This window comes from Vanessa cardui, chromosome 11 (genome assembly GCF_905220365.1).
Source record: "Vanessa cardui chromosome 11, ilVanCard2.1, whole genome shotgun sequence".
Classification (NCBI taxonomy): domain Eukaryota; kingdom Metazoa; phylum Arthropoda; class Insecta; order Lepidoptera; family Nymphalidae; genus Vanessa; species Vanessa cardui.
In genome coordinates this window covers 14,536-34,096 of record NC_061133.1, presented here as the reverse complement: position 1 = coordinate 34,096, position 19,561 = coordinate 14,536, and the positions used below count along the sequence as shown (strand labels likewise).

At 44.0% G+C, this 19,561-nt stretch overlaps 2 protein-coding genes and 1 long non-coding RNA gene across 4 annotated transcripts; 1 reads left to right on the top strand and 2 right to left on the bottom strand.

The window, feature by feature from the left end:
• Nucleotides 1-667: 667 nt before the first annotated feature.
• LOC124533454 (protein-tyrosine sulfotransferase) lies at nt 668-3,598 on the bottom strand. 2 transcript variants are annotated; one of them, XM_047108735.1, is made up of 5 exons: nt 3,244-3,598; nt 2,758-2,811; nt 1,798-2,353; nt 1,462-1,715; nt 668-966 (listed from the first exon to the last, which is right to left on the bottom strand). In XM_047108735.1, the coding sequence occupies exons 3-5, from the start codon at nt 2,326-2,328 to the stop codon at nt 690-692; spliced, it is 1,062 nt and encodes a 353-aa protein (XP_046964691.1). In that variant the 5' UTR covers nt 2,329-2,353; nt 2,758-2,811; nt 3,244-3,598; the 3' UTR covers nt 668-689. The 2 variants fall into 2 exon arrangements, with proteins under 2 accessions (XP_046964691.1, XP_046964690.1); XM_047108734.1 differs by lacking the exon at nt 2,758-2,811 and having other exon boundaries at nt 3,244-3,596.
• Nucleotides 3,599-4,447: 849 nt separating this feature from the next.
• Nucleotides 4,448-13,622, top strand: LOC124533331 (helicase domino). The gene is made up of 12 exons (XM_047108536.1): nt 4,448-5,058; nt 6,791-6,993; nt 7,065-7,545; nt 7,707-7,847; nt 8,429-9,735; nt 9,865-10,048; nt 10,358-10,494; nt 10,582-11,271; nt 11,625-11,848; nt 11,930-12,411; nt 12,496-12,780; nt 13,105-13,622. The coding sequence occupies exons 1-12, from the start codon at nt 4,999-5,001 to the stop codon at nt 13,606-13,608; spliced, it is 4,698 nt and encodes a 1,565-aa protein (XP_046964492.1). The 5' UTR covers nt 4,448-4,998; the 3' UTR covers nt 13,609-13,622.
• A 4,863-nt stretch (nt 13,623-18,485) lies between these two features.
• On the bottom strand, nt 18,486-19,279 carry LOC124533853. The gene is made up of 3 exons (XR_006966706.1): nt 18,911-19,279; nt 18,755-18,827; nt 18,486-18,677 (listed from the first exon to the last, which is right to left on the bottom strand). It is a non-coding gene; the product is annotated as an uncharacterized LOC124533853 (long non-coding RNA).
• Nucleotides 19,280-19,561: the final 282 nt, after the last annotated feature.

Sequence of the window (19,561 nt, the reverse complement as noted above, 5' to 3'; positions counted from 1 at the left end):
CGAGAAAATGGAAAGTAAAGCAAAACCATAAGTCTAACCCCTATTCTATGAACGGCAGGCCAGTGGTTGTTGCTAGGCATTTCATTGAATGGCTAATTAGCGTCGTTGCTGTGACATGTACATCAATGTTAAGAGGGCATTGACATCATATCATATATTAATCGTGGCGAACGTGGAATGTAGATTTTCGTACGTTAATAAATACGCAATGTATAACACACAATGTAATGTACACAACTTATGAAAATTTGCTTTTCTTAATTTTTCTATTTTGATAGAAGGAAAAATGATATCCCGGCTAAAGATCAATTGATTTTTAAAAGCTGTTTAGGTACATAAAAACTTTTCTGATTTTATGTTCAAATGTACCTGAGTAGAAATTGAACAGATAAAATTCATCAAAATCATATCGTTAAGGTCAGTCTAATAAAGCTCATTAGTTTTAATTTAGTTACTACCTATTATCGTGTTGTTAATAAATTATCAGTTACTAACCGATGTCATTTGTGTTATCTAAATCGCAACGCAAATAACGTACGAACGTTAACACGAAAACGCTTTAATGGCTGTAATTTACCAAAATAGGTATTAACAGGAATTTGCCGTTTGATACTTCAAGCTAGTTTTTTTTTTCCGAACTACACTAAAGGGTGAATCAAAGAATATATGGAGAGAATAATATTTTTATATTAGGGCGGATGAGGCGCTCGCGGAGATTCATCGTTCGGGGCTTGGACGGGCGAGTCGTGTGAGCGGTCGGGCGACTGGTCGGGCGACCGGTCGGGCGACACGTCCGCTGAGGCGGCGTACCGCGGCGGGTTCGCCCACGGGTCGTAGCCCAGCACCGACAGCATGGGCGCCAGCTCCGCCATGTCGGCACGCACGTCAGCCGGAATCTGGCCCACCCACTTGTCCAGGGCGTCGAGGTTCACCGGACGCACCACCTGGTCCGACGACCTCTCCACACTGCAGGCGAATATACACTAAGATATACGTATCTCTATGATTACTTAACTCTCTATTAAATAATACATACATCTTAAATTATTTATAATTAGAACCCGCTAGTGTCAGATTTTAAAGTGTCAAATTGTTAAGTGTTTGAAACAGCCATTGTTATATGACTCACTATTGGATCCTGCAAGTACCAACATTTAGTTGACTTTAGAGATAGAATATGAAACAGTGCTAAACACAGCACAGTAAGGTATAAGAATACGACAAAAGACACAGTACACTCGCTAGACACCTTTTAAACTGGAGATAGTGGCAGGAATATACAAGTAATTTATCATAGGAAGAAACGCTACAAATTATTATACAGTTAAAATAAATAATACGTGTATCTAATCAGGATGATAAATTATGAGTTAGCTAAAGCTTGTTGTAATTGACATTGCTGAAACAACAACAACAACAAATTGTTATTTTCTATCGTAAAATATAAACAAAGTTATATACTTGGACAATGCGACACCGTTAGGCTGGTTTATGTATCGCTCGTGATGCAGCACGGCGTCGTCCCAGGGCAGGTCGAGGAAGCTGAGCACGCGGCGCATCGTGGCCTCGGGCGCCAGCACCAGCGCCTCGTAGCGCACCAGCAGGCAGCGCGTGGGGCCCAGCGTCTTACACTGCTGGTACATCAGCTCCACGGCGTGGTTCCACTTACTCAGACATTGCCGGTAGCTCGTCAGGTCAAACCCCGTTATCGTTACCTGTGCAGAGTTATTTTTTTCAAACTGACATTTCATCACTGAATTATACTAAGTATATTTATAAGAATAAACTCTTCATTACCTTGCGAGTGATTATAGAATGAACAGTGGCCCGGCCGTCGCGCACCATAAACAAAAACTTAGCGTTAGGAAAAAGTTCGAGCACATAGGTGCCCATCTTAAGAACTAGAGGATCCTTGTTACACAGCCGCGGCGCCGGCTCGCCGTGACGAACTATCACTTCCAAGCAGAAAGCCGCGATCGCGTTATCGAGCACCGCCTTCGACACGCCTGCCTGTTCGAGCCGAACACTCTCCTTCTGAGAACGCATCCAGTGCTGGCGCATCTGCAAAATTCTTGGCACGACTCGCGTTTCCTGCCCACAGCGGACATCGGGATGAGCGTCGAGCATAGCTCGCATCAAGGTGGTGCCCGATCGTGGTACCCCACCAATGAATATAAGTGGGAGTTCGCGGCCCTCCACCGGGGCGCCGACCCCGCGCGTCGAGAGACTCGTGATAGGTCCATGCCGGTCGGAGCCTCGCCACGCCCACAGCAAGAGGGCAGCCACGACCAGCGCCACCGCCAGCCGCACGCGTCCTCCGCGCCCCATGCGCTCCAACCACCACACTCTTATACTGAAAGAACAAAATGATAATTACAACATTTATGATGGATAATGATATTAATATGATACATCCATATTGTAATACATGTTATATTTAATGAATTTACACATATTTCCTAGTTTCAACTTTTTTAATTGTGTTGTTTCACAACAAGTACTAAAATAACCTTACAAAATATATAATTTAATGTATTTGTCTGTACTGTACTTGACTTAGTAGCTAACTATATGTCATTCTGTTTTCCAGGATATGTCACTCTCTGGCCCAAATGCAAGCAATGAAATACATTGATCCATTTCATTATTAGCAAACTGTACAGTACATTTTTAAAGTGTAACAAAGTATTATAATAAAATTACAACGCATCAAAGTCTGTCATGAAAGACCATATAGGTTAATAAAGTCACATTTACCTGAGATAGGGAGCTGACCCAAGAGATTGTTTTCAAAACTTATGTAAAGTTTATCTATTGAAAAAACAATATAATTATATTTAATTCTAATTTACTGTTACATTTAAATGTTGCATTATATATTTCTTTCTTACAATCCAATTGTATCTTACAAACTATTTAAATTTAAAAAAAATACATTTGCAACATGTTATTAATAGGTGTTTAATTTCAAATTAACTTACAAGTCATAAACTGGTTCCGTTAATGATTTATGGACCTATATATATATAAGAAATACCTAAAATGAAATTACAATAAAACCTATGACAATAAATAAGATATATTAAAATATGGCAAATACTATATTCAGTTGTTGTAATAAAAGCCGGGCATCGAACAATATGCATATTATTCGATAAGCTTCGAATACTGTACCATTATTTATACTTTTCATAAAAAATCATAATCTATATGTTAAATTAAATTTATTTATAACATACTTACCTACATTAAAATGCGCTGTGTGTTATAGGTACTATTTGTTTTTCTTGCCAACACATCGCTTTGACGAAAATTTTAGTACCTATATGGGACCTATTTAAGATCTTCAAAATCTATCAATTTTCGTAGATTTTAAATAGAATTTGTTACATTTACTTAGCACTGCCACTAGGATTTTTAATGTATAATAATTTTAGTCTGTTTAGAAAGAAAACAATTCGTGTGGCTTTTAAAATTTACTTCTACTATTTTAACTTCAATTATTATTCAAACGTCAATAATATTTTGTCATATATTTTCAATTGTCAAAGAGTCTAGAATCCAGAGTACAGGTACAAAAGCATACGCTTAAATAGTCGCAACAAGCACAGAACTTAATTTAAAAAATAATCTGTAGATAACTGTCAGAAGGAACAAGCTTGCCATACACAAAATTTGAATAAATCTCGTTTATTAAACTTTCAGCGCATTTTGATTGTTGTTTTACGGTTATCATAAACATTTTTTACTTCTACGTTTTTTAAACCCTTTATATTGTAAAAAGTGGATATATTATTATTGTTATTTTAAATATAAATAAATAAAAATCTACAAAAAAAGATGCGTATGAACAATTAATGATATGATACAGTTATCATTTTTATGATTTAGGAATTTATTAGCCTAATTTTATTTATATTACTTATATATTAATTACAAAACACAACCAAATAAAGAAAATTAATATTAGCTTTAAATAAAAAAAGAAAACAAAAATCTTCAATAAAGGACAAATAATACAAAAAAATAAATAAATAGTATTATCAAGTGAAGAAATAAAGAGTAAAAACCAATATTCATTGCAGATGTTGAAAGATTTATACCGAAAAAAGGTTGATTTAAGTTGAAACCATAAAATAAAACTTGTAAGATGCGATTGTGATGAGTGGATAAAACTTAAGCAAGAATATTTTTTCGGCTTATTTACCTGTTCATATGACTGGTTAGTGGCTGTTAAAAATTTATATGCATGATGTCAAATGTTTTGCTTTTGATGGCAATAACCTAAAGGTTGGCGAACATATTAATAAATTTATTATATTTAAATTGTTGCCCCAGATGTAGAATAATTATTTATCAAAATGATGTGACGAAACTAGAACTAATTAGTAATCCAGTAGTTGTCGATTAGCGGTCGCCACTCGCCAGTTGCTAGTCGGCACTGACAAATGACAATAATCATCTTGATTTTGAGTAGTGGTAACTTTATTTCTGTATGAGACAAAACAATTTATTGAAAAAATTGAAATAAAGTGATATTTCAGTGTGATTTTTGTAAATATTATTTGAATATGATTAAAGCGTTTGCAGAAATACATAATATGTAATAATTTTATTGTGATACCTTATGCTTAAGGAAATAAGTGCCGATTAAATATCTCATCTTTGCAAACATCAATCGTTTCTTCAATATGGCTGCCGCCGGACTACGTTTGTCACAGAGAACTGTTTATAGCGGCTTATACAGGGTTTACAGAAATTTTGTTAATGTAATTTATTGGGATATGTCAAACGTTTTAACTTATTTAAGCCGTTGTTAAAGTAATTATCATAACCCCTCTAAGAAGACTGAATATCAATATATATTAATATATATTATATCAAAACAAGGAATTGGCGTCCGAAAGTTAGTGCAGTGCTGTGAAAAAAATTGTGTTGATTTTTTATTTAAGTTAAGTAATTGTATTTGGATTCGTGTTTGGCCCGCAATGTCGCAGTATGAGCGGACGAAATGAGCCCGCCTTACCTATCGGAGCAACATCAACATTACCACTCATGGTAAATATAGCAATGTTACATTTTTCTATATTAAGTTTTACGAATACTATTAACTTTACGCCCGAAATTTTTACAAAATGTTTATATAAATAAAAATTCCAAATAATCATTAAATAAGTTATATGTTCCCGGAATAAAAGAAGCATTGGAATATAAGATATATTACATAAATAAACATTAGTAATAGCTTGACACAATGTATTTTTGTTCTCCATATCAATGACGAAATGTAACTTGATATTTATTTTGTTTATGTTCTTATCTCAATTATTTCTATATGATAGATAGTGTAATTAAGAAATTATTGCCATTATAATATCCTTAATTATTAAAGCTTTATAATTAAGATGTAATAATTGAATATTATGCGGTTTGCTATACTACAAGTCATTGGTAAAGAGACACCTGTACAAGTAATCTTAAATTTAGTACTCTCTGCAATAAAAACTATAGTTGTTCATCAAGTTAAAGTCAAACAAAAACTTTTAATAAAAGCTTTGTATTAGTTTAGGTAATACTGCATTGCATGCTTTCTGTCCATATTCTCAGTTAATATACGTAATTGTGGAACTTATTGAAATGGTGCACCGTAGATAACTATTTATACATAAATAAAATGTATGTATCAATATTGCCTGCTGAATTTGTATGGGTGATTAGATTTTATTTTATTTTATTTTTAATTGATCTGATTCTAAAGCAACTATTTAAAGGAGTGCAGTGATACACAGATGTATCAAATGTCACATTAAGAAAAGAATTTTCTTTATATATAATAATTTTTACTCCTTTCCATGCAAATTTCTTTTAAAATGAAGATTTGTCTTAATTTTAATATAATCATATTTTTCATAGAATTAAAATTTGCCTAAAAGCGCTGTCCATGCATTGCACATGTACAAGCTTATATTTATTTATTAAATTATATATTAGCAAAATGCTTATTTTGATTACCTCACTGATCTAGTGGCTAGGAATTATTCTGCAAGTTCTACAGTCTTGTGTTCAAACCCAAGTCAGTCTTTTCTGTCAAAAAAATCTCAGTAACGATATTCAGTCTAAGAATTAGTAGTGTGTACACTCTGGAGAAACATAAAGCAATTGGTCTTGCTCTTGAACTTTATCTGGTTGTATCAGATTTGTGGTCCCATCTGATTACGGGAGTAATAGAATAGAGGGTATAAACATGTTTACAGACACACACTCATGCTTTATATTATGTTCTTCTTAGTAGTCTGCTTTTCACTTGAGACTGGCTGCTGATAATTGGTCATAATTTTAAATATTATGTTGGGCTGAATTTAAGCTATTTTATTTGGTCTTTATTTATCATTATCTTAATAAAATTAGGAATTAAAGGATATTCTTTTTGGTTTATAGCAAAGCCTTCAATTTGAATTATTTGTATATTCAGGTATATATATATATATATATATAGATAGGTTTAGATATAAACCTTCTTGCCATTTCAAGATCTGAGGGTAGAAGTGACCATCAGATGAGTTATTATCATCTGCATGTCATCCAGGCAGTTTACCTATCATTTTATTTTCAAAAAGTAAATAAATGATTCTCCATTATTCCTACTTACCTAACATCTGACTATAATGCAACAAGTAGAGTTGTTTAAACATTTTTATTGTAATATTTTTTACTAAGAGTAAAATATGTTTTATACAATAAACTTAAAATATAAAGTGAAATTGAGTGAAATAAAAAACACAATTTTTAGGGCGTGGAACGCGGTAACAGTTGCGGCGGAGGCGGGGGAGGGGCTGGTGTCGGAGATGAGACGCTCAACGGCGTGGCGGCGCCTGAGCGTGCCGACGAACCGCCGCGCAAGAGAACCAAACTACTCGCTACCGACGACGTGTCTACGCTCCGGAAGCGAGTACTCGAGTACAAACTACTCAGGCTGAAGAACCTGCGCGATAGGTAAGGTGTATTCTTTGTTTGTTGGTCGCGTCGAGGACGCGTCGCCGCTCTAGCGTCGCGCTCGGTTACAGGTTCACGGAGCAACTGAGCGAGCTGTACTTCCTTCAGGCGGGCGGTAACATGATGGATTATGCGGCCTGGCGAAAGAGACCCCCTGCTCCGCAGTTGGTAGCCTTCCTAGAGGCACGGCGACCTCCACCCGCCGCTCCACCGCCACCCGAGCCACCGCCCGCGCCTGTCGCACTGCCGCCTGCCGTCGCCGTCATCTCGTCTTGCTCTCCACAAACGCCAGCTGCTCCTGTAGTCGTGGCTCCTGTCACTTCCACTACTCCCGCCGCCGACGAAATGGTCGAAAAGGCGAAACAAGAAGCTTACGTTGCGGCCCGCGTGGCGGAGCTAGCTCGCGCGGGCCTTTGGACGGAGCGGCGCCTTCCACGTGTCCTTGAGCCTCCTCGGCCGAAGACACATTGGGACTACCTGCTCGAAGAAATGGCATGGCTCGCTCAGGACTTTGCACACGAGCGCAAATGGAAAAAACAAGCTGCTAAAAAGGTATTTTACTTTTTTTTTAGAAAATAAATAAATATTGCAAACCCAAGCTCCATTTTTTGAATCTGGCATAGATACAAAAAATTGAGCAAAAAGTGAACTTGTAATAGTTTATGATCTGTTAGGTATATAAATTAAACCTATTCTACTTATATTTTTTTTAGTGTGCTCGTGCTGTACAAAAATATTTTCAAGATAAGGCTGCGGCTGCTCAGAAAGCAGAGAAAGCCCAAGAATTGCAATTAAAAAAAATAGCTGCTTTTGCAGCCAAAGAAATAAGAATGTTTTGGACTAATGTTGAAAAGGTAATCAATTTTATTTTATATCATAACATAATGTTATAAATGTAAAAGAAACTCTGTCTGTCAGTTTGTCACTCTTTCATGACCAAACCGCTGAACTGAGTTTGATGAAATTTGTTATGAAGCTAACTTGAATTCCAAGAAAGAACATAGGCTACATTTTTGCATGACGCATGGCAACTTTAACCTTATAACGCGAGCCAAGCCGCGCGCGAATAGTGTATGTAGCTGCAGGGCGAGTACTAGTATATTCATATAAGACACATTGGAAAATTTATTTGTGTTTGGAAATTAATCTAAATTATAAAAAAGTAATATAGTTTTATTAAAATTCATAAACTTCTAATAAAACTGTCAAATTAAAAACAATATTAGTGAATAATATGTGAAATCTATCATTTCAACACAATAGTCATGTCTGTTGAAATTCATCCTCCATTCACCAACAATTATTGTTATGACTAGTTAAAACTCTGATATGATGTAAATTTGAAGGCAGTAATTATAATTGAATGTCATTCCTAATGATGAATAGATTACATTTTCTTGTGTGACCTGAGGCTAATCGTTGATGTTGTGTGTAGCTGGTGGAATGGAAGCGCGTGCGACGTGTCGAGCGAGCGCGCAAGGAAGCCCTCGACGAGCAGCTGAGCTACATCGTGGACCGCACCGAGCGCTACTCGCGCCAGCTCGCCGCCAACCTGGGCGCGCCCGCCGCGCCCGCGCTCGCCCACGCGCCCGACACGCCGCCCTCCGACGACGAGTTCCAGCCGCGCGGGGACTCCGACGACGACGAGGAGACCATCGCCGCCGCCGAGCGGGAGGCCGCGGACGACGCCGCCGACCACCGGGACGAAATCGAGGCGCTCCGGCGGGAGTCGCATCTCGATCTCGGAGACCTATTGCCGCCCGGCTATTTACCCGCACACTCGCCCCCGCCCTCCGACTACGGTCCTGACGATGATTCCGCCGATGACGAGGACACTATCGCCGAACAGGAGCAGAACGAGCGACCAGAGGACGCCGCTGCTGAAATAGCAGCGCTCAAGGACGAGGCCGATCTCGATATAAACGAACTAGTTCGGCGCTACGCGGGTACAGCCCCCCCGGTGACAGAAACTAGCGACCACTCTTCGGACACGGAAGTAGATTCAGATGATGACGATAATTCCGAATCTGCTAGTATGGGGTCCTCTGCGTCGGAGCAGCTGGAAGCTTTAATGGACACAAAAGAGGCGAGCACGATGGAGGCATTGGAAGAAGGTGAGGGCGCGGTCGCCGCGGAGGGGCCGGAGGGGGCGGACGGGGCGGGCGGGGCGGCCGGCGAGCAGCGCGTGGAGGCGGCCGCGTCGTTGGCGGCGACGCTGCAGCCCACGGGGAACACTCTCTCGGATACTGTGGTGGGCACGCCGGTCCCGAGACTTCTGCGACATTCACTGCGCGAGTATCAACACGTGGGCTTGCACTGGTTAGCCACCATGCACACGCGGCGTCTCAATGGAATCTTGGCCGACGAGATGGGCCTCGGCAAGACCATCCAAACGATCGCGCTGCTGGCGCATCTCGCGCTCGAGCACCACGACTGGGGGCCGCATCTCGTCGTCGCGCCGACGTCAGTTGTGCTAAATTGGGAAATAGAATTCAAAAAGTGGTGTCCATCTTTTAAGATTCTCACATATTATGGCACGATAAAGGAGCGAAAACTAAAACGAGTCGGTTGGACGAAAGCGAACTCTTTTCATGTGTGCATAACGTCTTACAAGCTTGTGGTGCAGGACCATCAAAGTTTTCGTAGAAAAAAATGGAAATATCTCATTCTCGACGAAGCTCAAAATATAAAAAACTTCAAATCTCAGAGGTGGCAGATGTTACTGAATTTTCAAACAGAAAGGTAAAAAATTTAGGTAACTCTCTTGATCATATTTATATTCTCGGTCTCGAATTAGACGGAACTGACTCTTTTAAACCTTAGCCACATACAAAAGGGAACAACACGGTAGCGATTCGCGATTATGTGCAGGCGACTGCTGCTGACGGGCACGCCGCTGCAGAACAGCCTGCTGGAGCTGTGGTCGCTGATGCACTTCCTGATGCCGGACGTGTTCGCGTCGCACACGGAGTTCCGCGAGTGGTTCGCGCCCGTGGCCGGCATCGCCGACGGCTCGCACCGCTACAGCGACGCGCTCGTGCGCCGCCTGCACGAGGCACGTCGCTCCATCTCCTTATCGCTCGTACACTGGACTCCCGGTAATCCGGCACCCCTGTTATCCGACATCTTTTTGTTTTCTACATTAGATAGGGCTCCTATCATTGGATGTGTAATTTGTCGGATTACAAGGTACTCTTTTTAAAAAAATCCGGGCTATAGTCATAGGCAGTGCTCTATAATGCGACAAATTTGATAGTCCCACACTGTCCTGAAAAACGTTTGTCAGATTACCGCGGGTCCACGGAATGCTTTTACAAATATAAACGTTCCGATTATTTATATTGAATAAAGTTATTGTACGCAGGTACTTCGGCCGTTCCTCTTGCGGCGACTCAAGGCGGACGTGGAGCGACAGATGCCGCGGAAGTATGAACACGTCTTGCTTTGCCGCCTGTCCAAGCGGCAACGGTTCCTTTACGACGACTTTATGTCACGGGCTAAGTAAGAAAGATCGTTGACAAAGATTTTAAGCAATTAAATTGATTACATAAGCCTCAATACTTTTGATTAACAAATAATTTTGTATAGAACAAAGGAGTGCCTCGCGTCTGGCAATCTGCTGAGCGTGATCAACGTGCTCATGCAGCTTCGGAAGGTGTGCAATCACCCCGACCTCTTTGAGCCTCGGCCTGTGGCTTCGCCGCTGCAGTTGACCGCCCTGCGGTACCGCATCCCGGCGCTAACTCTTATCAGTGATATCGTGGATCGAGAGCAATTTTCCGCTCGCCTCGGCGGAGATCTCGCCTCGCTCGAGGTCGAGGGCGCGGGCGCGTTTGCCGCACATCGGGCGAGACACCTCGCTCCGCCGCGTCGACTCGTCGAGGAGCTTCCCGACACGCCACGAGTCTCGCCACCTCGGCCGCCTCCCGCGGCATTACGGTTGCACCTGCGACTGGTTCCGCGAACGCCGCCAACGCTGCGCGTGCCCCCCGCCGCGCCGCTCGTCGCGTCGGGCCCCGTGCACGCGGCCACGGCGCGCGCGGCCGCCAGCGCCGCCCCGCCGCCCGCCGCGGCGCAGACCGCACGGGGCGCGAGCGCGCGGCTCGAGATGCACCGCCGCTCTTGTCTGCGTCGTCTCGCTACGGTCAACGAGCGTCGCTGCTGGCGTCTCCCACTGTTCGGAGCGGATTTGCGAGAGGCCGTGAGCGCTGGACCTCCGCCTGTTCCACCCCGAAGTCTGAACGTTCTTTTGGACGAAATGCATGACATAATCGATAGGTAAGTAATAAAATATGAAAAGTTTTTTCTTACCATTCCTATTTTTGATCTCTTATCTGACGCTTTAACTAATAAAGTGCAGACAGGGTCTCAAACTTTTTTACATACATATTTATGTAAATCGGATACATCTGAGACTCACATATTCTATGCTATTTGCCAGTAGCCCTGCCGTTTAAAATAATATTACGTAAATGTATGTCCCTATGTTAAGTTACATTTCATCAGATAAAAACATAATAAGTCTATTTTGAAACGAACAGAAACTTAATTCGAAAAAACTAAACTCATTCATCAGCCTGTACCGTTGGTACGATAGGTAAGACCTCATACGTTCGTTCCTTCTTTTGTAGATTCGGAATATGCTGGGCGTCGTGCCGCGCGTCCGCGGTGCAGGTGTCGAGCGGCGCGGGCGCGGTGTGCGGCGCGGCGGGCGCGCGCGACTGGCGCCGCCGCGTGGCCGCCGTGGAGGCCGCCGCGCTGGCGCCGGCGCGCGCTGTGCTGGCGCTGCTGCACGCCCCCGCCTCCCGCCACGCCGTCGCCTTCCCACACCCGCGCCTGCTGCAATACGACTGCGGTACTTGCTTGCATCTACATTTTTATATATTATCAATGTATTCATCTCTTTTTGCAACATTTCAACGAATTCGTATTGTAGGTAAACTCCAGACGTTGGACGGTCTGCTGCGTCGATTGAGGGCGGGTGGCCACCGCGTGTTGATATTCACGCAGATGACGCGAGTGCTGGACGTCCTGGAAGGCTTTCTATCGATGCACGGACACACGTATCTGAGACTCGACGGCGCGACGAAAGTCGATCAGCGACAGCCTCTGGTCGATCGATTCAACGGCGACCCGCGAATTTTTGCTTTCATTCTCTCGACCAGGAGTGGAGGTGTCGGGCTTAACCTGACGGGTGCCGATTCAGTGGTTTTTTATGATTCGGACTGGAACCCAACGATGGACGCACAGGCACAAGATCGCTGTCACCGCATCGGTCAAACTAGGGACGTTCACGTGTATAGACTCGTGACCGCCGCTACCGTCGAGGAGAATATCTTACGCAAAGCGGAACAGAAGCGAACTCTCGGTCACTTGGCTATCGAGGATGGGCATTTCACTACGTCCTATTTGCGTGCTGTGAGTAACTTGTTATATGCAATTTACGTTAAACATTATAAAAAAATCGATATACTATATAAATATTCGTATGTGCATTTTAAGGCAAATATCAAGGAATTATTCGGTGCTGAGGCGGAAGCCGTGAGCGACGGTGGAGACGGTGACGCGGCGGAGGGCGGCGAGCTCGAGTCGGCGCTGGCGGCGGCCGAGGACGAGGCGGACGCGGCCGCGGCGCAGGCGGCGCGCGCCGAGGCGCAGGGCGACCTGGCCGAGTTCGACGAGACGCTGCCGCTCGACGACGACGCGCGCGAGCGCTCGCACGCCGCCTCGCCGCGCGCCGCGCACGACGACCCCGACGCGGCCGAGTTTGCTGTGCTCATGAAACAGGTGTGTGTGTGGTCGTGCCACGTTGCGCTCGTGACTCAATTTTCCATCTTCATTTTAAAATTGTTAAATAGATTTATTAAAATAATGATACGATTGTATCTATACTATCAAATATTGACTAATCGTTAGTGTGCGGTCAACTTTGCGAATTTAGATGTAATGTGGCCGACTGACTCTTCAAATTGAAACAGAACGATACAGTGTGTCAAGAGTGAGTGGTATCCACTCAGTCGGGTTTATAATTTGCAACCAACCACCACCATAGATTCACATATTTCATGTGTGTTATCAGATTTTCAAGTGTATTTTGTTTTTTTTTTTTAGCTCACACCAGTAGAGAAGTATGCTATGCGACTTGTCGAAACTAGCGAAGCAGCTACGGAGGCCGAACGAGCCGCACTCGGTGAGATGCGACGTCAGCTACGAGAATGGGAGCAGGCACGACGTGCGCTTCGAGACGAGCCCGCTAGCGTGGAACCCGAAGCAGAGCCGGATCCCGAACTGACCTACAGTCGCGAGGACTCGCGCGCCAAGGTGCGTGCCCGCCGGCGACGTCGAGCGCGCGTCGCCACGAAGTCCCCGCCCGCGCCGCCGCCGCCGCCGTCGCCGCCGCCCTCCCCGCCCGCGCCGCCGCCCGCCGACGCGCCCGCGCCGCCCGCCGGCGCGGCGGCCGCCCCGCGCACTCGCTCGCGCGGCACGGTGCACATTAACCTATGGACTTTGGACGAGGCGGGCGCGGAGGGAGGCGGCGCTCGGCGACGGGCGCTCCGCAACGGCACCCTCGATTCGTGGCTCGCGGGCGCCCCCGATAGACAGAACAATAAATGATTTGACACTATGTACACTTGCGTTTTTATATTTCTGACGTTCGACGTTTTGGTGCCGCTCGATACTCGTCCGTAAATGCTTGACCTCGCTCTCGGCTCGGTGTTCTCGCGAGAAGCCACCAAAACGGCGACACCGCCCGCGAACGTCAGGGATATAAGGCGTGCAAGCATTTACGGGCGAGACCGAGCGGCGCACCCCGCCCCGCCCGGTGCCGCCCGGTACCGCCCGGTACCGCCCGCCCCTTCACTTCTGAATGCGTTGCGCTTATATTATTTTCATAATTATTTTCATAATATACATTTTTACTTTAAAGAAAAGTATTTACAAAAGATTTCCAGTTCATTTATATACAAATGATTTTATAAACAAAGATATACATCTATAGACATATTAAATTGAACCATATAATCAGTACACATAGATTTTGTACATTATGAATTCCTATATTAGGTATGATAGCTTTAGCTTTGGTCAAATAATTAAGAGTGACATGCTTATTTATAGGGCATTTTTTTTTAATTATAATTTCATTCGACCGTTCTGTGTTGTCGTCATACCGCAATGCAATATTTTATAATGCTATTCAACTAGTTCAATATAGTACTACAATCGTGGAGAGTTCAAAATACAATGAATATACTTGCGAATCTTCGGCAACTACTTAATTACGTAAAGTGACTTCTGGAATATACTTCACTCCGAATAATGCTCATAACGTCAAAATTAAGTTTAGCAAGAAAATAATTCAAAATGAGTGGTCCCCAATAACACTACTATCGCGCATCTCCGTGGACCCACGGCGCGATGTGATGTGCCAGTAACATTGAGTCTTGTAATACTTTCTTGATTAGTATTTATTGTGAATCTTTCTTAATTGTTTGATCACAACTGTATACATAGTAGAATTTAAAATCTTGGTCTAAAGACGTTCTAATTATCACTGAATTCCAATAAACTGAAAGAAATCATAAATAAAAGAAGAAAGGCACTGCCCACACTGGATGAATTTATTTAACAGCGACGTGTACTTTTAACAATATTTTTTTATGTGGATATGTTTCGAATATAGTGCATTAAAACTAATAAATACGTAACGTAGAATTAGCTAACGTTTCAATTTGTCATTTTTATTCATGGGGGTGAGTGTATTATTTATATTAAGTACATAATTTTTAGTTTTTAATTGTTATTAAACTCTAAGCTTGACTTTTTTTAATACTATCATTTACAGATGTGGGTGAGTGGAAACGGCGTCATAGAGCGAATGCCGGTGAGTAAGGAAATGAAATCTTAAATAATGGGTCGACACATTAATCGCTAGTAACGGTTTCGCTTAATACTCGCTCGTTTACAGATTTGGTGCCCGCCGACGCCGCCATCCAGCGACGGCGACGTGTACTGCGAGAGTTGGGCGCGGCCGCTGTACCGTCGCGGCGCCGCCTCCGACGCCCTGCTGCCGCCCGTGCGCTGGCGGGAGACACGTGCCCCACGATCCCCTCGGCGCGCGCGTCCCGCTCCCCGCGCCGCCCACGCGCCCCCCTCTCTGTTCGAACGAGCCGGCCCGCGGCCCAGGCCCCGCGTGCGTCCGCCGCCCACCCCCGCACGCGAACACGCCGCTCCGCCGCCCGAGTGGGCTCCCTGCGAGGACGCTGCACTGCGCCGCGCTCTACGCTTGCAACGTCTGCCACCCGAGCCGCCCGCCGCTCATGCTCCGAACTGGGATTGGCTCTCGGACTTGGTGAACGAGACGGCGCGCGCCTACCGGTCGCCGCGGGCCTGCCGCGACCGACACGACGCGCTCGCCGACCCCGAGCGCGCGCGCCGCAAGCATCGCAAGCCGCCGCCCGCGCGCCGCCGGCCCGACGACGATGCTCCACGCCCGCCGCTTCAACGGCTCGATGCGATGCGCGATGCGGCCGAACGACGTCGTGCCGCGCCTAAGCGGCGCCTCGATGACGCCGCCCATCACAACCCCAAACATGCAGCTCTGCTCGCCGACCACGGGGTCGATTACGACGTGCCACCGACTCCAATGGAGGTGGCCATGAGACGCGCTGAGCGTATAGCGAAGGAAAAAATGAAAGCCGGGGCCAGTGGCTCGGCTTCCGCTAATGCGACACAATCGACACCGACCGTCACACCGGCGCCCGCTGCGCAGCCGCAGCGTATCGTGGTGGCCGCGCACAGCGCACAGGCCGCGCTGGCTAGTGCCGCTGCCGTCGGTAAAGCGGAAGCGGTGAGACGTGCGCGTGTTTCTGGAGAATCGCCCCGTGTCGTTGCGCCGCCCGCCGCTCAGCTGCTCTACCGGCAGCAGTCTCTCGCAGCGCGACATCATCTAAAGATATTGCATCACCCTTCACCTCCCCAGTCGCAGGTATTTACTACTCATTTACTTTATTATTACAAATGGATTGCTTCAACGAATTTATTTCTGTCACGTTTATATTATGATGACTTGCAGAGCGGCTCGACGAGCGCGAGTGTGGTGACGGAGGGGGGCGCGGGCGCGGGCGGCGCGGCGCTGCGCACCCTGCAGCTGCAACAGCTGGCGCTGCGGCGCGGGGCGGCCCGCGCGCCGCCGCCGCACGTGGTGCTGGCGCACCTGGCGCCGCCCGCGCACCACGCGCCCGCCGCGCCCGCCGCGCCCGCCGCGCCCGCGCCCGCGCCCGCGCAGCCGCCGCAGCACCAGCACCCATCCGATACGCAACAATAAAATATTTAAATAAATGTTGTTATTTTTAATTTCATCAATACTTAATTTCTTAGTTCAAGCATTTAGCTCTAATCGCAAGAAAATAACAGGAACCTTTCATATAGACATGTACACTTTGATGCAAACATTTTTAAGTATGTGAGTAGCTCTCTCGGTTACTTTTGGTCATTGATCTATAATTATTGTTTGGTAATTAAGTCGATCTTAATTTATTATATTTTTTAGAAAATTACTCATTTTGACAAAAGAATAACTAATTGACCTTTTTTTTTCTTAATTTACTGAAAGTATCAAGTGATAAAGTTAAGATGTAAATTAAAATTAAAATAATGACTGTCGCTTTCAATTTTTTTTATAATATTATGTATAAACAATGTCGAGTGTGGCTTTCTCTGGCTGAAGTAACTTACTGCAACTCTTCGTGGCACGCTTTGAACGAAGTTTTTTATAATTCTTGAAGAATACGCTCCCATTGGACAGTGATAGCAATTTTCTTCTCTCTATATTCCGTACGGTTGGGTGTATAGCTCTAACACGTCTTTTTAGGAAGTTTCATAGACGCTTAATGAGTTCGAGGTCGAGACTTCGTGCTGGACAATCTAAGCGGCGGATGCCGACCTCACTTCAGTAACTGTGGTTGTGCATGACGAATAAGAAGTTCCGTGATGTAGTATTGTGCATTTTCTATGAAAACTAACGCTCTACGATCTTCAGAATTGATTTCAGTCTAAAACGAGATAGCCCTCAACATACGGTGTAATTTCTTTAAAACACGCTTCTGTATACCGCACTTCTGGTCTTCTTTACAACGTCAGTCCTCTCCAAATAAAGAGATTCTGTCTTCATCAGAAAACAACCTTGCTCCATTCTACATCGGTCCACTTCGCATAATTTTGGAAAAATCATGATCTTGCAATACGGTGCCCACAAATTACTTTAGGATCCCTAGGGGATTTTTGACTGGTTGGCATTAGAAATTCGCATCCCGATTTTGTTGATAGTAGTTGTTTTTTAAAGGGGTTGCTCCCCTATGTCGAAATTTACCCCTCAACCCCCGCATCACATCACATTTTATACCAATAATTGGAATTTTATATCTCTTCACTTCCAAAATTGAACTAAAAGTACGAATTTTGATGTGTTTGTATTGGAATTATAAAGAAATTTAATGATTTCCGCGCGGGGGCAGGAGGTATAGGTACTCCCTCCTGACCGACACCCCCACGCCCGACCTTAAATTCGGGATGCGAATTTCTAACCCCTCTTTGACTGTGTATATCGACTTTTAGAAGTCTCTTTCTGATAGTCCATCGGCTAACACACATAACTAACATCTTTAAAAAAATGATGTTATTGTGGGTAGGTATACTTAACAATAAAATAAAACAAATATTATTTTACCATTTTATATATGTAGCGAACAAGATTTAATAAACAATTCACACTTGATGAGTACATGTACATCGGCGTTCGATATGGATGAGGCGCAGCGACGATGCCAGCCGTGTGAAGGGCTCAAGAACGTCGGCAAGGGCGAGTGCGAGAGGACGCATAACTTCGCGAAGCGCGCTCGCCGTTTGTGTTGCGAATACTAAAGGCGGCTGCAATATCGCGTTAAAAGCTAAGGCTAAAGTCGGTTTCAGCAAGTGATCCGACCCAGCCTGTAAAGCGCCCGTCATTGCGCTGCGCACTCCCAATAATATGCACCTGTAGTCATTTGAAAGTTTGCTAAAAAGTTTGCTTTTACATTACAAGCTAACGTGTTGTCTTTGTTTAAACGCAAGATTATCTGATCATAAAGTAGTAGAAGAGTATTTCACATTGCATCCGCTCGTCTTTTCTACCTAAACATTGGTCTATTAATACTTAATAACGATCTGGTTTTGCTAAAAATGCGATGGTATCTTAAATCCCCATTCAAATACGAGAAATATAGTTACTTCCAACAGTTTCATGAATAATGAATTTTAAGCCGATAGTCAATGGTCCGATCCTATTGACTTCACTTTGAAGTGAGGCATCACTTTACATGTGTATGTATAAGTTCAAGGAAATTTAAGTAGCATAAAAAAACAAAGTTTCGTCAAAAGTTTTTCAAATTATTAAAAAGTAAAGAAGCCAGATAGTATGAAAAATTAATCCTTAGTTGGAAAGTCTAACCTTTCAATTTGCAATATTATCGCCACCGGCACGGCCACCAGAACACGCGGCACGGCCAGGAGCTCGGACAGCAAGGCGGTGGCGGGGCGCCGGAGGTATCGAGCCGCACGCTCCACGTGCGTTATTCTTGCGGTGTCCCGTGCACACAGATATTCATTGGTTTTTTCAAAGTGGTATACCTCTATGCGGTCGGGTCCTTGATTTAAAGTGTACTATGTACAAAACTAGTTAAAAATATATTATTAAAAGGCGTTTATAAATGGCTGCTCTTACCATTGTCCAATAATTCGAAACCTTGTCTTTTTGTATCGCATATTTTTTTCCAGAAGGACGTCCTTAATTTTTTCTAAAATATTTTTTTTTCTTTATCAAAAAAGTACTTTAGTAGTATTATAAATCAAAGAGGTTATCAGGCAGGTACCATTTTACCTCATTTCTGTGTTTGCCCTGTAGGACTGAATAAGCATATTTTCCGTCTACCGTGTCACCAGGGAACGGCGTGCCGACTTGTTTACCAGTATCGAGCAGTGAACGAGCTTTATCCCAACTTTATTTAATTAATAGAACACTGTTTAGAACTGACTTCTATTTAATAAGAAAATGCTTTCACTATATACCAATGACTAACGATTGCTGATGTAGTGCAGCAAAGGCCGGGCAAGCAAACAAAACGGCGGCCGGGACGGTATTGGTATCGCCCCCTGGCTGTTGAGAACAAGATATAATGAGTTATGAGTAAGGATTTTTTTTATAGGCGGCGAAACAAATACGCTAACAGCACCTATGGTATATAATTTTTTGTGGAATTTATAGGAATTGCGGTGTGAAATGTTAAGTACAATCATCGTGAATTCAGTTGAAGATAATCGTTTGTAAAACGCAAACTTATCCTCTAAGTATTTCGGGTCATATTGCGTTTATAAATGTAAATCAATTTCGATATTAATATCATTTGAAAGAAACCGTCGTTTTGCACGGCATTACGGTGGGGCTGGAGGCAGCGGGTAGGCGCGTTCTCCCCCTCTGTTTCTGCACTATCACCTGTCAAAAGTACCACATTATTGTGTTTTAGACAATGCT